Raw genomic sequence first — 16,245 nt, 5'->3', positions numbered from 1 at the left:
GGCCCTGCCAGCACTCAAGATGGCGCTGCCCGCCGCTGCTGCCAGGCCCCAAAATGGCACCAGCCGGGCTCTGCCCGTACCCGCCATGGTGGCCGCCGGCCGGGGCAGCGTTCGCGCCACTTCCGTTTCCTGCCCGCAGCCAAGATGGCGGCCACGGTGGAGAAACGCCGTGTGGCCAGCGGGTGGTGAAGCCGCTTCCGCCGCCGCGGCCTCTCCAGCAGTAAAAATGGCGGAGTCGGTGCTGGAAGTTGTGGGCAAGCTGCAGTCGCGGCTGGCGGGCAGCTCGGAGCCCAAGAAGGTGACGGGGACGGCGGCGCGGGCGGGGCTTCCCCCTCCTCGGCGGGGGCGGTGTGGTGGGACCGGGGGTCGGGAGGGCCCGGGCCGCCGCGCGGGGGGGCACGGGGAACGCGGCCGGGCCTGCCGTCCGCCGGGCTCCCTCCTCCACTACCACGAAGTTTCGTGCCCGGCCGCGGTCCGTGGGGCGAGGCGGGCGGCCCGCTGCCTCCCAGAGGAGCGAGCCCGGCGGTCGCCCCCGGTGGAGCCCCCGGCCCGCTGACGGGCTGGGCTGGCAGGCCCCGCGGGAGGCCCGCTGCGGCCTGCGGGGGCCCGTGCGTGGGGTCCCCCCGTGGCAGGCCCTGGGGTGCGGTTTGAGGGGCAGGCCGGCGGGCACCGGAGAACTTGCCGGAAGAGTCTTGCCCTGGTGACGTGTAAATGGTGGAGGAGCCGCTGTGCCCGGCGTGCGCGGGGCGGGAGGTGACAGGGAGGTGCAGCCCTGCCGTGGGGCTGGGGAGGGCCAGGGCCACCACCGGGACCACCGTGGAGCTGGGCTCGGGGTAAGAAGGTGCTGAGCGTTAACGCTGCCCCAGTGTGGGTTCCTCCTCTGAGCGTGGGGATGTTGCTTGATGCCTCTCACCCATCTCCACGAGCAAACGTGTCTGCTGCCAAGAGCTGCTGCCCGCTGCAGCTGTCGTGGAGCGGCTGCCCCGTGCGTGCCACCCTGGTCTGGGCTTCTGCTCGAATCTTTTCGGTGACGTTGGGCTGCGTCTGCCGCTGACAGCAACTCTCCTGCTGGGTATATCAGTGTTCTGAGATGTTTTATTTGACTGAAATGTGGAATGATGGTTGAGCTCAGTTGGGCCCAGTGCATGCCTTTATACCATGCTTTATGTCATATTTTAAAGGAGGAGCATCTCTGGTGACTATTTACAGGTGTTCAGTTCGTGTTTCAGTTAATTCGGGTGAAAGAGGCAGCTGTCAGGGCTGTGCGGTCACTCTGCACCTGGCAAACTTTGCTTAACTTGGGCACGTGCCTGCAGAACAGCTCATTTTCCAAGACGTCCCCTGAAGAAGGATGGATGCTGAAGTGTCAGGTGCTGTCCCTTTGAAATGGAGGCTGCTGTGCCCAGCCGCAGCCTAGCTGGGGGCAGAGCGGTGGGAGGGTCTGGTTCCTTTCCTCACCCTCTCAGCCAAGACCAGCACAGAGTTTAACTGGTGGGGCCCCAAGTGGAGCTGAGAGACCGTTGAGGAGTCAGTTCCAGGGGGTCCTTGGGCGCTGTGGTGCTGAGAGCATGTGCAAGCGTTCAGATATTGGCTCAGCGTGTGTACAGAGAGCTGGTGCTCCTGTTTCCTGACCCTTGTGTCAGCTGGGGCAACGACTGCTTGTCTGTGTTTCTTGGGCATCGTAAGTCTTCAGGCACTATTTGCACAGGCTGACTCTTTCTCCAGTAACCTTGTGCTGTTGTTTCTTTCTGTTGATCCTGTGCAGTTTTGAAAGGCGAGGGAGAGGCAATAAGCAGTTGCAAGCTGTTACTAGCAGGATGCTGACTTTAAAACCTTTTTCCTTCCCAGGCAGAAAGGTCCTGTGACCTGTACTCTTCTTATTTCTGATACTGCCTTGGAAGTATTAGTGTTTCTAGGCTTCAATTTAGTTAACATTGCGTTGTCTTGATACATTGTGTATCTTCTGAGCACCTTCCTGTGTCAGAAGTTAACAGTTTCTACTACAGTTCTGTAGCAGCTGCAGCTTTACTCTATCATCAGGAAGAATCCAGGGTACCCGTGGCTTCTACCCACATGTTACACCATTTCCAGCCTTTGGTTTTCTTGCCTTGTCCTCTTGAAATATTTTATGAGTTATGTGAAAGAATAGTATTTGCCCAAAATAGTGTACAACTATATTGTCTTGCTGAAAGTTAAGTATTAATATTGGGTTTGGGTGAAAATTGGTATGCTGGCACAGAACTGTGTGAGTGAAACTTTGGAAACTGCTGTAATGATTTGGAAAGGGTCTTTTTTTGTCCAGCAGAGAAGGTACAAGCTCTGCTGCAAGATTGAGGGAAGAAAGAGAGTAAAGGAAACATGAACAGGAGAGCGTCCTCATGGAGAGGAAGAGGCCAAGCTGTGGTGTAGTAATCTGATATCAGCGTTTGTCCTTAGCGTTGTAACGATCTGGCTGATTTCTTTTATAAAAATAAAACAATGAATCCATGTTAAAACTTTCTTGGAGCTGGAACTGAGTGAAGTTTCTATGGTTTGTGTCTTGCAGCTGATTAACTGAAACTGTATCCTACGCTGGGGGGTTTTAGAAGAGATTTGTGGTATGTATTTCATCTGGTGCCTAGCAAGATATAAGCCTTGTGTTTTCTGTCTTGTACCTGGTCGCCTTTTTCTTGTAGGACTCGTAGGATCTCAGTTAACTCTGAGTCGAGCTGCCAGATTTGAGTCTGCTTGGCTGATTTTAGCTGAAGGCAGTGGGATGTAGTCCGTCAGCTTGTTTCCGTAGGAAGTACAGATTAGTACAAGTTGTTAAGCCTCCCTGCAACAGAGTTGTCTCACTTGGTGCATCTCATGCACGTGGATCTGTGGTCTGCAGTGGCTGCAGGCAAAGTGAGGTTTTTTCCATGTTCACACAGCTCCCAAATGTATACCTACTCGGATATTGCCAGGCTGCATGCCACTTGGGCAGCGTCATTAAAAACAGGTTTTGATATCTTAGCTTGTCAGATAAGTGCATTACTGCTGACACAGGTAACAAAAATGCCTTGTTTCCTGACAGTGTCATTTTGAGATTTTTATTACTTGGCTGGGAGTTGTGCTGAACTCAAACTCTGTTATTTTTTAATGGATGTGCAGGTGTAAAAGCTTGGTAATGTGACACTTGGACGAAGGTATGTGTACGGTGGTGGCCTCTCAGAAAGCCAGCTCTTGCTTTTTTCTAAGGTGTGTGGAGATTTCCAGCCATTGACTGCAGTGGGTGTGGAATAATCCAGTTGCCCATGAGATGTGTTCTGGATCAAACATGTGGGTCTCCTGGGCTCAAACCACACTTCCCCTGGCTATACAAAATCCAGAAATAAGCCCCGTTGAGAATAGTGCTTATCTTTTTGGAATTCAGCCCTGAAAGTGACAAATAACTGAAGAGCAGTGGAAGATGCTGTGGTGGGATGTAGCTAGAAAATAATTGGGAGGCTTTAAGGATACTGTAACAAGTTTTCCCTTGGTTCTTACTCTCATAGTAGGATTTTGTAAGCTCTGAAACAACCTCTCTAGGAAGGTAATCGGCTTACAGAGATGCTTTTAATATTGCCCCATCTTTCTTTTTTTTTTCTTTCTTTTTTTAATTGAGTACACAGTCTATCCTTCTTCCCTTCCCTTCCTGCCCCCTTCCAAAGAGGGTCTTTGCACACACTCTACCCTGTGTTTCTGATGCCAGAAGGATTTTGGCTTTCTTGGAGGGATCTCGCTGCGCGAGCTGTGGCAGCCCTTGCGGTGGCAGTTTGAGGGGAGGCAGCAGAGGTGGGCTGTGGCTCTGCCTCTGCTGCTTCTGGTCTGATGGCTTCGATTGCCAGTGGGCTTGTTGAGCAGCAGTGCTGGCAAAGTAAGAGTGATTCTGGAAAACTCAAAGAACATTGGGATTTTTAGCTCAACTGGCTGCTTTGTTTTTTTGGTTTTTCTTTTTCCCATCAGTTGAGGTAGGTGGTGGAGCACGGTACCTGCCGCAGATCTTGTGAGTCCCAGGGGAGACTGTGCTACCACGAGTCTGGAATTGCAGGGACAGAGGGCTGGAAGACCCTGTTAGCTGTGGTTACAGTGCGGCTAGAACTGTTGCATCCCCCTCAGCATCCCAGCTCGGTAGTGCTGAAACAGTTGTTATCGGTGTTTCACCCTTCTGAAATAAGAAAACCTAAACCTTTGGTCATGGTAATTAAGTCCTAAATAGAACAGAGTGGTTTCTGGTGAACAGAAACTGTCATCTGGTTCCGCTTCAGCCAGGTGAACCCTTATCTCTGTCGAGGAGTATTTTCTTTCTGAAAGTAATAGCACTCTTCAAATAGGTTAAAAGAACTGATTTCTTTCAAAAGGAAGGAAACCTCTAAACCTCTCTGATCCTTGCACAGTGGAAGTGGGGGTGATAGGCCCGCAGTGCGAATTTGAACGTGAGCACGGTGCTTTAAAGAGATCTTCTGGATCAGGGACAGCCCTTTGTATGGCATATAGCACAGCAGCGCTGAACAAAGCCTGGGCTGTATAGGGGCTATAATAATGGGAATGCTGATGAGGCTGCTCTGTGGCTATAGCTGAGCTGCAGGAAATAATGTGAGGGGCAGCGGTGCTGTCAGATGTGTGTTGCCATGTACTGTAACTGAAAAGTCCCTAGACATCTTGGGGAAGTGATGGCCCAAACCAGAGGTTTGGTGGCAGAGGTACATCCCCTTCACCTGCCGCCCCTCGCTGGGGTGCACGTGGGAGAGGGCTCCTCTTCCCTCCCTAGCCCACAGAACAGCTGCACGTGCTGGGGGGCCCCCCGTGTGGAGGAAACCATCTTTTTTCACTGGTGTATGGTGAAGGGAAAAGAGTGGGGTGAGAGGCAGTGGCTGTGGAAGGGGTCACTTGCCTTTTTAGCACCAACTGTAGATGAGAGGAGAGAGCTTGTCAGCGGCGCTGGCCCAGTGGAGGGTCTGCAGAGGAGATCCGGGTTCCTCTTAGATCTTTAAGAGCATCTAGAAATCTTCTGTCAGTGTCTAGTTTGCAAATCTTCAAAGGAAACAACTTCCTCCCGCCCCCCCTTCTCAACAAGGGAGAGTCACAAGCTTCCAAGTCCTTTATTCCACTTACTGTGCACAGAGTTGAGTGTGTCTGTTCCTGGTGCTTTAACCTAAAATTCCGTTGCAGTCCTGTGTGAAGAAAGCATTAATAATTTGAATGTGTTTTAAGATTCTCAGGTGGGTCCTTGTAATCAGAGAGACAATAATTTCTTTATGGTTGGCCCTTGCATTCAGCTTCTCAGGAGCTTGATTTGGAGCAAGGTAGCAGCTGTCTGCCACTTGGATCTTTCTAACAAGCTCTCGTGCAGTGCTGAATTTTCTTCCTTTCCAATCACAGTATGTGGTTCAGCATGACAAGTCTGAACGCTTTTCTTCTTGTCTCTGCAGCTGCTGAAAAGTCTGAAGAGACTGTCTGAGTTGCCCATCACAGTTGACATTCTCGTGGTAAGAGCTGTGAAATCTCTCACACTTCGGTCATGTCTGTCAAGTCCCGGGATAACTGTTTGCCACCACAAATGCTGCGTTCCTCGGCCACCTGGTGTCACAGGCGTGATTGTTGTGAAGTTCTAAAGATTCCAGGCATGGGGAAGGAGCGTGTCAGAGCAAGCGTGAAGCGGTGGAGGACAGTTTGTCTTCTTCAGTTCTTCTGAAAGCTTAACGCTTGACGGGGATATGAAAGTTGGAGTAGTTCCTAATGATAACCAAATCAACATGAAATTCGGAAGTGCTAATTCTTCTAATTATTAGTGACTTCTGTCTTTAAACTTGCCAACGGTCATCGTAACTACTGATTTGATTTATGAATACGAATAATCAGTGTTTGACTAAGGTAGAGTTAAGTCTTCTTTGATTTACAGAACTGTAGCAAATGATAAAATGTCTGGTGAAAACATAATCTATGTGATATCTTTGCTGTTAGATCAAGGAAGTTTATTTCTACTTGGCCGCAATAGGTAGTGGGTTAACTTTATTCACTTTGTAGGAAGTTTAGCAGAGGTGAGAATGCTGACTGTTTTGCTAAGATGAATTCATGTCTTGGCTCTCTCATGAAGGAGACGGGTGTTGGGAAGACTGTGAACAGTTTACGGAAACACGAGCTTGTAGGAGACTTTGCAAAGAACCTCGTAGCCAGGTGGAAGAAGCTAGTGCCTGTGTCCCAAGAGGCAGACAGGTAAGTGAACCTGCTTGGTTAACTTGGTGAATAAGCTTTGTTACATTTTTGCAGTGGAGATTATAAACTTCCCTGACCAAGGAAACAAAGGGCCTTGAAAAATGTGCAAGACGAAGGTGCTAACTCTGCGTGGGGGTTTTGCCTTGTTTTGGCATAAACTTCCTGCCTTTGCTAGCCACAGAGCACTGGGTTGCTGACGGCTGCAGTTCTGCGTGCAAGTAGGGGCCAATTTTCAAGAATTTGCAGTTTGATGAAGAGATTAACAGTAGATGCCAGGAAAGTGCCCTTAATAAAGCAAGAGATGCAATCTGCTCGCTTCCCATTTTATGATGCTAAAAGGAAGTTCTAGGCCTGAGTAAAGGAAATGGCTCGCTTTGAAAGAAGGCCTGTATCTGCAAAAATCCTATGGAGACTGAAAGTTAACGCTAGCAGGCACGTTGCAGTAACAAAGCTGTGTTGAATGCAGCAGTGAGATCCTTTACATGTGGGTGATAAAGACCCAGTTATTCGTGATCATTTCAATGGCTGTGGTACCCCTGCCTGCTTAATTGGCGAACTGGGGGACACGTTACCCATAGGCACCGTGCAGCCAGGAGTGTATAGGCATGGAGAAGTCTCTGTCAGCATCTGTCTCCACTTCCCAATGAACTGTGAAGTCTCTAGTCCTAATAAAAATGCTTAATTAATTCCTGCGCTAGAACTGCAGTTTCTAAATCCCTGAATGTTGCTGTGTCTGAAGGAATTAGTGATATTTTTGCTACAAAACTACAAAATACAACCTTAGTCTTCTGTAGGAGAGGTTTCTGTCCATGGGGAGTCGCTCTTTTCATTCATATTGTGAAGTTTAAATCTTAACTATTTTGTTTTCTTATCACTTCAGAAACAACCTGGATTCTGAAGACCGCGACTACGAGAGGAGCAGTGCAAGCAAAAGACATCAAGAACCATCCCTCAGAGAGGATGAGGAACCTGACCAGGAGTATTCAGAACCCTTCCAGCCATCTTGCAGCCAGCCCTATAGCCCAGATCATAGGGAAAAGAAGTCTAAAAGGTATCCTAGGCCTGAGAGAGCCCATGAGACTTATGGCTATAGCAGCCACGAGGGGAAGGGTTGGGGCAGATCTTCCCCAGTGCTCTCTTCAGATCAGGAGTACTCAGACTGTGGACAAGCTGTGTCACCTGAGCCAAGTGAGAGCCCTCAGGATATGTACACAGACCCTTATGCCTCTGAGGAGCAGGAGGAACCAACAGTATTTCATCGGAAAGCCAGTAAAGGCCACAGCTTTCAGGAGAAGCTGGGAGCAGGCCAGGAGAGGAACCCTGGTGAGTTTTATGACAAAGGGAACACGAGTCGAAGCAAAGAGCACAAGTCTTCTCACAAGAAGCAGCGACTTGATGGCAGAGTGGAGGACAGGACCTCTGCCTTCAGCCCAGAAAGATTGCACAAGACCTCTTGTAAAGAGCAGCTCCGAGAAGCCCCCATGGCAGGGGGCAGCAAGGAGAAGCAGAAGATGTCCGATGGTACCAAGAAGGAGAAGAACCGAGAAGGTGGCACCTCCAAAAAGGAGAAGTTGCACACAATGCCGCACTTGGAAGAGCCGTCTTTGGACAACCATGTTAAGAAGCAAAAACATCGGGACTCTGAAAAAGGCAAATCGGAAAAGCCCAAGGTGACCCTGGAGACCCCTAACACAGACCGGGAGAAACGGAAAGCTGAGAGTGACTCGTCAAATAGGATCAAAGAAAAGGGGATTTCTGGGAGCTTAAAGTCTTCGGAGGGGAAGCGCAAAGTCTCAGATGTGGACAAAAAATCGATGGGCTTTTCCTCAAATTTTGGGGAGGGGGAAGTGGAGGATGAATTTGAACAACCTACAATGTCCTTTGAGTCATATCTCAGCTATGACCAGCCCCAGAAAAAGAAAAAGAAAGCAGTCAAACCCTCTGTATCAGCTGGGGAGAAAGACCGAGGGCACAGCAAACAGAATGGATCCAAACCCAGTAGCAACAGCTCAAGCACGAGTCGGAAAAGTCCAAGTCACAAGCGAACAAGTGAGAAAAAGGCAGAGAAGAAACTACCAGAGTCTCCTAAACCAAAGAGGGTAAGGTTTTGAAGGATCTGAAAGTGAACAAAGAAGGTGGGATCAGCTGCTGTCGGTCCTCTGCCATCTGGGGCTTGTTAGTTTTCCCCTTGGAGGTGCTGGGCTGTGTTCTGCATCAGGGTGTGCTTGTGGTGTCTCATTGGTATCCAGGTCTGTGACTCCTGGTTCCTGCTGGGAGACACCGTGTATTCCATACGCTGGAGGCATTGCTTTGTGCTGTTAGAGTGGAACTCTGCTGGAAAAGTGGATGAAGAGGGAGGGGGAAAACAGAAATGCGATAGGCAAACCCCTGTTGATTCAAAAATGGGGAGAGTAAAAGACAACACCTTCAGCTAAATACTTGTATGAAAGCAAATTGGACGTAATACACTTGTTAAGATGCAGAATATCTTTTAGTTGTGAGTCAACTTAGAATCCAATCTAATACGTGGTGCATCTCCACCTGCTAGCAAGGTTCCCATGCTTCTCCTCTCAAGTATTTATGCTTCTCTCAAATGGACCTTTTTTGCCTGTGTTGGTACTACAGTTCTGTTGTCTATAACTTTTGGTCTCCAGAAATGGGGGAGAAATGGGAGAACTGGTGTTACAATGCAGCTTCTAGAAGACAGATCTTCCTTCATGAAAACTTGAAAAATGAGCAATATTTCTGTACATAGTAATAGCCACATGGGTGCCACAGTTTTGTATATAAGTAGGGACTAATGCATAAAACCGTTACTGCTTGATCTTTTTACTCAACTTTGAAACACTTTGCTCTTCAAAAAAGTGTCTTTTATAATCTTAGCAGCATTTTAAAATCCTGCTTTGCCATTCATTCTAATAAACGCCTCATATTAAAGTTTTAGATTTCCTTCAGTTTGTGAGGCTTTCCTCTCCACCACCACTGCAGAGATTTTTGCAGGAGGTGGGGAAGAGGAGAAGAGAACAGGTAAATGAGTGTTTTGAGATCAAGGAAATGTTTCTGCCAGCTTTCTCTTCTGTTTTTTTTTCACTGTTAATCTGACTTTGGTCCTTGCCAGAGGCCTTCAGCACTGAACCTGGTCAGTTAAAGATGTGGATGGCCCTTACTGGAGGGCACTGATGATTCAGATCCCAAATCTTGGCTGCTTTGTATTGACAGCCTAGGCGGAGCCACAGTAATGTGGCAGAAGTGCAGCCTCCCCCTGAGGCTATTTCTTGGTGCAAGCTGATCGCATTAAGTGACTTACTCAAAATATCAAACAAAATACAGTTCGGTGCTCTTTGTGTGCTGGTACTAAGTAACATTCTCTTGTGCTTTGGCTTACTTGTGTGTACATCCTCTTCTTCCAGATAATTTTAGATGTGGTACCGACGTTACCAGACATCCCACTGCCCCCGATCCAGGCCAATTACCGCCCTCTTCCTTCAGTGGAGTCCATTACCTGCACCCAGACAAAAAGGAAAGGTATGTTGGGCAGGAAAAGAGGAAAAAATGGGTTGCAGCCTTTGTTTGTGGGAGGGAGCGGATGCTGGCTGGGTTCAGATCTTTCTGTTGGGGTCTGGTGTCCTGCCTCTGATGCCTGGAGCCTAGGTTTTAGAAAAAGGTAGCTTTCCCGTGTGCTCTAGATAGAAAGAAATGAGGAAGATCCTTTGCTGACCCTTCCTGAGGCTTGGGCTTTGGACTTGCCCTTCTTGAACTAGGTTGTGGGTCTCTTAGCGAAGACTTAGCCCTTTAGATTGTTTCTGGGTGACTCCAATTTGTGTCTTTTGTGCCATTCATCAGGGTGGGCTCTTTTTTTTCTGTTCCTTTCTTACTCCAAGTCGTTCACTTTACAGCACTGTCCTCGCCAATTGAAGAGAGTGAAGCAGGTTTTACAGGCCGCCGTTTGAATTCAAAGATGCAGGTGTATTCAGGCTCTAAAACTGCCTACCTCCCAAAGATGATGTCTCTGTATCAGCAATGTATCAGAGTCCTCAGTAACAACATTGACTGTAAGTACCTTTCCTCACCTGTCCTGGTCTTGTTGCCGTGCAGGTGTACTGAAATCTTGGTGACTTTTTTGGTATATATCCTAGCAGCATCTGTCTTGGAGCTTGTGAACAGTTGCCCCTTGTCACAGGGCAAGCTAACCCACATGGAATAGGTCTCACTGAAAGCTCAGGTGTTGCAGAAATCAGCACCCAACATGTTTTGAGGCAGTGCTAAAGCACTGGAAATAGTGGCAAAGAGAGCCTTGTGCAGGCACCTCTTAACTTGGAAATACTGGTGCCTGATGGCTTACTAGAGCTATTGCAACTATGATTTCTTCTTCCTTCCCTTCATATTGTGTAGTGTCACGCAGCACTGCAGTTTTTTCCACTGCATTTCAAGGTGTCAAGCCCTTTCCTTGGCGAGGAAGGAGTAGGATAAATGCTCTGTGCATCTTGCTTCTCTCTAGCAATCTATGAAGTGGGTGGTGTCCCCTTCTCAGTGCTGGAGCCAGTATTGGAGAGATGCACCCCGGAGCAACTGTACCGCATTGAGGAATGTAATCATGTGAGTGCCTTGGCATGGGGCAGGGGTGGTGACGTGGGAATGATGTTCCGTCCCCATCCGCCCTAGGAAGACAGTAAAGAATAATGCTTTTTATAACAAGAGGTGGCTTTTGCTAGTCCTGAGTTCCTGGATTTGCCACCTACCCACCTCCTGCTGCAAGTTGGCCTTTGAGCTGTCTTGCCCTCTTGTGATATTCTGGTGACACTGCCACTAGCTGGTGCTGAGGGAAAGGGCAGTGAAGGTGTCTGGAGGGATCCCAGCTTACATGTAGGTTTGCTTCAGGTCCTCATTGAGGATACGGATCAACTGTGGCACAATCACTGTCTCCGAGACTTCAAGAATGAGAAGCCAGAAGAGTTTGAGTCCTGGCGGGAGATGTACCTTCGACTTCACGATGCGCGAGAGCAGCGGCTGCTCATGTTAGCGCGGAACATCGGCTCAGCTCATGCCAACAAACCCAAAGGTGAAGTAGGACTGAGTGATCAGAGATAGGTCTCGGAATACTGCCTAGGGGATGTCTTTGTGTGAGGAAGGTCTTTTAGAATGACTGGTTTAAAACTAGTCTGATACAGGAGTTGCATAGCACTGTTCTTTATGTGGTGGCCTTTGCTTAATGGCTTAGCAGGCTCTCTATTTCATCTGTGTGTTGTTGATGCAGACTGGGCAGAGCAATATTTCACACCAAGAGCATGCAGGGCTGCAGAGGCACCTCCTTTCTGATCTAGAGTGGCAGCTTCATGCTGGGGTTGAAGAAAACCAGAGTGAGAGGATGCATTCCTGCTCTTCTGGTGAACCTGAGAACTACTGACCTGATCAGTCTGATTTCTCACAGCCCGTGTTGTGACTGCAGGTTGTTCAGATGTCAGGGAGGAGGCTGTCACCAGAGCTTTGGAATGGATGGATTGGGGAGAGGTGACTGGAGCTTGCTGCAATCAAGACATGCACTGAGGAGCCTCCTTTACATTAAGTTGGATCTAAGCAATGATTCCTTCTGGCCTCTTACAGGTAGAGTGGCCAAAATGGCGTTTGTGAACTCTGCAGCAAAGCCCCCTCGGGATGTACGAAGGAGACAAGAGAAGTTTGGAACTGGAGGACCTCTTCTGCCAGAGAAGACCAAGTGAGTGTTCCTCAGTAGCGCTTGCTGTTCAGGGTCTCTTTTCCTGTGGGCTCCTACCAGCTTCCCCCTGCAGCTCTGCATCCTGGCAGGAAAGGATACTGTGTGTCCGGGAGGTCCTTTTACAGTGAAACTTGTGACTGTAATAGCTTCTTTCTTGCTGGGGAATATGGAGATTCTGGTCACTGCTGGTTCCATGTGGTATCTGCCATGCTGCTGTGAACAGATGTGGCTTGAGTCTGAAAAATTGCATCAAACCACAGTGACTCCTTTACTGAAATGTCTGTCCCAATCTCTGTTTCAGAATAAAACCAGTCCTGTACACATCTAGCAAAAGCCACGCTCGTGTGAGTGAGGAGCAGTCCTATGATGGGCCCAGCACCAGCAGTGCTCATTCTGTTCCATCTTCAGCTAGCACCTTCTCCTCCTATGACCCCAGGAAACCACCAGTGAAGAGTAAGTACAAACTGCAGAACATCTATGTGATCTTCTAGAGCTCCTCCTCTATAAATGCATGAATCTGCTGCTTCTGCTGTAAGAGAAATCCAGGCTATGCAGGAGGGGTGGTATTGGTGGCCTCTCTCGCTAAGGAGAGGGTGGTAAAGTCTGCTCAAACTTCTTGCACAAGATAAAGCGTAGGGAAACATCTGATCCACCTGCCTGCTCAGTGCTGACTGTGTCAGCCTGTCCTAATGGCATCAGTGAGGCAGAAACCCTGCCTTTTCCTTCCTGGTATCCTCCTGTCTCTGTCCAGCTGTTTGGAACAATGAAATTATAGCACAGCTCCCTTGGGAAGAAAGCAGGGAGAGGTTTAACCAGAGATCTGTGTTCTTGCAGTGCAGAAAGCTGAGTGGGCTCTCCTTGGACTGTGACCTGAAAATAAGATAGGCCATGAACACACATTTACCCCTGCTTTGCCAGGGCTGCAGCTTTGAATTGCTCTCTACTCTGGTAGTCTGTGTCTGCTGTTGTTTGTAACGTGTAGGGTTTCTTTGTTTGATTTGTTTGGGTTTTTTTTTTCTTTTTTCTTTCTCTGTTGCAGAAATTGCACCCATGATGGCAAAGACTATCAAAGCTTTCAAAAACAGATTCTCTCGGAGATAAGTTTGCAGTGCAGATCTGGGACTTTTCTTCCCATGGGGGGAGTGGCACTGAAGGGGGAGAAGGTACCCAAAAAGCCCTTTTCTTTGAACTCTTTGGAGGCTGCAGCTGCTGGGAGAAGCTTCGATCTGCACAAGATGACAGCACAGTATTTTATCTTTTGTTCTGGTCCCTTTCTCAGTGTCAAGCCCCCCCTCTTTTTACCCCTGCCCTTAACATCCTGTTTCTGGCTTTGTCATCCGTCAAAAGAAGGATGTACAGAATCTCCCGACACAAGAAAATGTGAAGTCTTGGCACCTGCTGAGAGTGGAAGATCCAGAGACTATTTACTATTTAACCTCTTAATAAATTATAAAATGGTTTTAATTAATATTTTGCCCCTCTATCCCACTGGTATTATTTATGTCTCTCCCAGTAGTCTCCCCCCTCCCAATCCAGTACAAGGGCCAGCCTCTCTGTGACCTTAGCTGGCAGGAATCCATCTGAGTGGACACTGGGTGTCACGGGAGTCTTTCCTTGTGATCTGGTACCTGTTGGGCCCAAAGTCCTGCCTGGACCCTCTGGGATGGGCAGGACTGGTGGCCCATCTGCTTGTCGATCCTTTGGCAAGTGCATCTGGTCCTGAGGCTTTACTCCCTACTCATGTATGTTAATAAAATCTTAGCTCTTGACCTTCTCTTCTGCTGTTACTGTAGATCTTGTACAGATGCTTATGTTGTTGTGCAGGGATGCCAAGAGCCATTGGGGACTTTTTCTCTGCTGCTGTTGTCTTCTGCTGGCTACTGGGAATAAAGCTACGAGGGTTTTAGGGACAGATTTTACTGTGCACCAAGTCAGATTTTAACTTTTTTTTTTTTGAGACATGGGAGACTGACTCTGGATTTGAAAACAGTTTTTAAATATCAATGAAGGCATTGGTTTGCCTCTTTTAGTGGAAAGAAGGAATACTTTTATCATGTTTTCTGTGTGGAACTGGGAAGGATTTATTTCCAACTTAGAAGCTGGTGCTTAAATCCTGTCTTTTCCCTGTATGTTTTGCTTTGCCCCCTCTTTGAAAAATGGATTTTAGTCTTTGAACCTGAAACTACTTGACTGGGCTTGGAGGGAAGTGAATAATGGAATGTGATTTGGTTTTAATGTGTGCATAATTTGTAGCAGGAGTTCAAAAAGGTCGGTTGTACTTTGGTGTCTGAGGAACTGGAGCTCTGGAAGGAAAAGCTGTGCACTGTGACCTGGCAGACCCAGGGGCTGGTGGAAGCTGTGGAAGTGCCCTGGAGCACAGCTCCTCTGGGGAGGTTGGGAAGCCCCAGTGCTGCGTGGTCTGTTATTTCAGGTGGACTCAAGGCTGCAGCAGAGAGCAGGGAGCCAGACACAACTAGGCACTGGCTATTAAATGTGAAGTCTTACTGTCATGAGCGTTTCTGCTTGTGGGTTACATCTGCCTCAAAAGCGAACTTACGCAGAGGGGGTGCAAGCAGAGGCTGGAGTTGGATAGAGCCAGGTCATGTGGCGAGGGAGCCAGCCTCTCTGTTAGGGCTCAGAGGTCCAACCGGATCAGAAAGGGGAGAGATTCTCCTGTTCCAAGCCATATTTGCTGCCCTAGGGCTTTGCTAAGTGGAAAAGGTGCTGGTAGTGGATGCTGTTGTTGTTGGCAGCTTGTGAGAAGCTCTGCTGCTGGCTTTCTGTGGCTGCCAAATCCCAAACCGCTGGAGTTGTCTGTGCGCGCTGACCGGGGAAAACCCTGCTGTGAAGAGTCCTCCCTGGTGGGCTCTAGAAAAAGATCCCTGTATGCTTCTGGTTTCTGATGGTTTGTTTGTTTCTTTCTTTTTCTCCTTTCTTTCTTTCTTTCAAACCATTCTGAACACGTTGTTTCTTGTTTATTTGGTCTGTTCTTATTTTGAAGGTCTTGGAAAAATGTTCTCAGACTCTCATGTGCTGTAAGTTTGTTACAGTCCCAGATGCTTTAATGTTACTGTGCAGCATTTCAGTGTGTGTTGTGCTGTAAAATAATGGCTCCTTACTCTTGCATTTTTGCTGTATTTAATTTTGCTGTATTTTTAATTAGATAACAATATATTATCTTCTGCTGACTGTTGTGCTACCATTTATTTCTCCTCTGTACTTGGGGTAGGGGCAGAGGGGAGGGAAGTGGAGTCTGGCATCATGTTCAGGCCCCAATGGAACCTGGAACAAAGGATCTGGCTGAGGCCCGAGAACAGTCTTGGGCACTGCTAAACTGCCACTTTATTAATACTCCAGCTAACTACTCAGATGTGGGTATTGCCCAAAGCGTTGCTGTTACGGGGGTGATGTACCTTCCCTCTCAGAGCAGCCTCTTTGCTCTAGGCTTTGCCGACTGTGTCTGTATTTTAGCTTAGGTGAATTGCAGGGAGGGGGGTACAGAGGGGATCAGATATGTCTGAATTGACTCTGTTGGGTGCTGAGTGGGCCCCACTGGCACTGGGACCAATGCCAGCCGCTCTCCCCTCCCTTTTGCTCCGATGCTAAAACCCTGCAGAGGGAAGAGGTGAGACACAAACTAAGCAAAGTCTAGGGTAAAAGTGCTTGCTTCGTTCCCAGTCTCTCGGTGCCTGGGGTGTTACACTTGTGCAATTTTTCTGTGCTACACTACACACGAAGGAACTGAGCAGAGCTGCCTCTTCCCCCTTCGTCGCCCTGCTGGTGGTGGGATGAGTAATGTGGGCAGGAGGGGGTGTGACTTTGACTTGCATTTGTATTTTGGTCCCTAACTGTGTATATACAATTTTCTATGTTCATTTTTTTGTGGCAACTAAGATGAATATTTTAATTAGATAAGTTATATGAAAAGAGGAAAATCATGTCTCAATAAAAGCCAAACACTGGATCATGTTTGCTTGTTCTTTTATGTCTCTGAGCAATGAAAGTTAAATAGGCACTGTGCAAAACCAGGTCGCTGTGGCCTCTGGAAGGGCTCCCGCTCGGCTGCCCCAGCGGTGGGGCGGGGAGGTGCCGCTCCCCTTCCCCACCCGTTTCAGACTGGGACAAGCCCCAGCTGTAAACCTGCCGGAGCTCTTGGCGCTGCTGGAAAGCAGCTCCGCTCTCCCTCCAGCGGCTGGCACTACCGGCGGACCCCAGATCCCGCCGGGCGCCGTCCGAGGCCGGGCTGGGGCCGACCATCCCCCCCCCGTCCCCGGGACAAGCCGCTGGCCAGGGCGCGGGTCGCCGGGGGCCGCGCT

The 16,245-nt window shown here is 48.7% G+C and overlaps 1 protein-coding gene across 1 annotated transcript; it reads left to right on the top strand.

Moving 5' to 3' along the window:
• The first annotated feature begins 4 nt into the window (after positions 1-4).
• Positions 5-15,898, top strand: ELOA (elongin A). The gene is made up of 11 exons (XM_055704178.1): positions 5-298; positions 5,433-5,489; positions 6,098-6,216; positions 7,097-8,315; positions 9,627-9,741; positions 10,113-10,268; positions 10,715-10,812; positions 11,095-11,275; positions 11,818-11,929; positions 12,231-12,382; positions 12,969-15,898. Exons 1-11 carry the CDS (start codon positions 20-22, stop codon positions 13,028-13,030), a joined length of 2,550 nt encoding a protein of 849 aa, XP_055560153.1. The 5' UTR covers positions 5-19; the 3' UTR covers positions 13,031-15,898.
• Positions 15,899-16,245: the final 347 nt, after the last annotated feature.

The sequence above is a fragment of the Falco cherrug genome, chromosome 3, assembly GCF_023634085.1.
Source record: "Falco cherrug isolate bFalChe1 chromosome 3, bFalChe1.pri, whole genome shotgun sequence".
Classification (NCBI taxonomy): domain Eukaryota; kingdom Metazoa; phylum Chordata; class Aves; order Falconiformes; family Falconidae; genus Falco; species Falco cherrug.
This window is presented reverse-complemented; position numbering and strand designations above follow the sequence as displayed.

Coding starts and splice junctions, on each gene's coding strand:
- ELOA (XM_055704178.1), top strand. CDS start 20: ATGGCGCTGCCCGCCGCTGCTGCCAGGCCCCAAAATGGCACCAGCCGG. Junction 8,316..9,626: donor AGTCTCCTAAACCAAAGAGG/GTAAGGTTTTGA, acceptor CTCTTCTTCCAG/ATAATTTTAGATGTGGTACC. Junction 10,269..10,714: donor CCTCAGTAACAACATTGACT/GTAAGTACCTTT, acceptor GCTTCTCTCTAG/CAATCTATGAAGTGGGTGGT.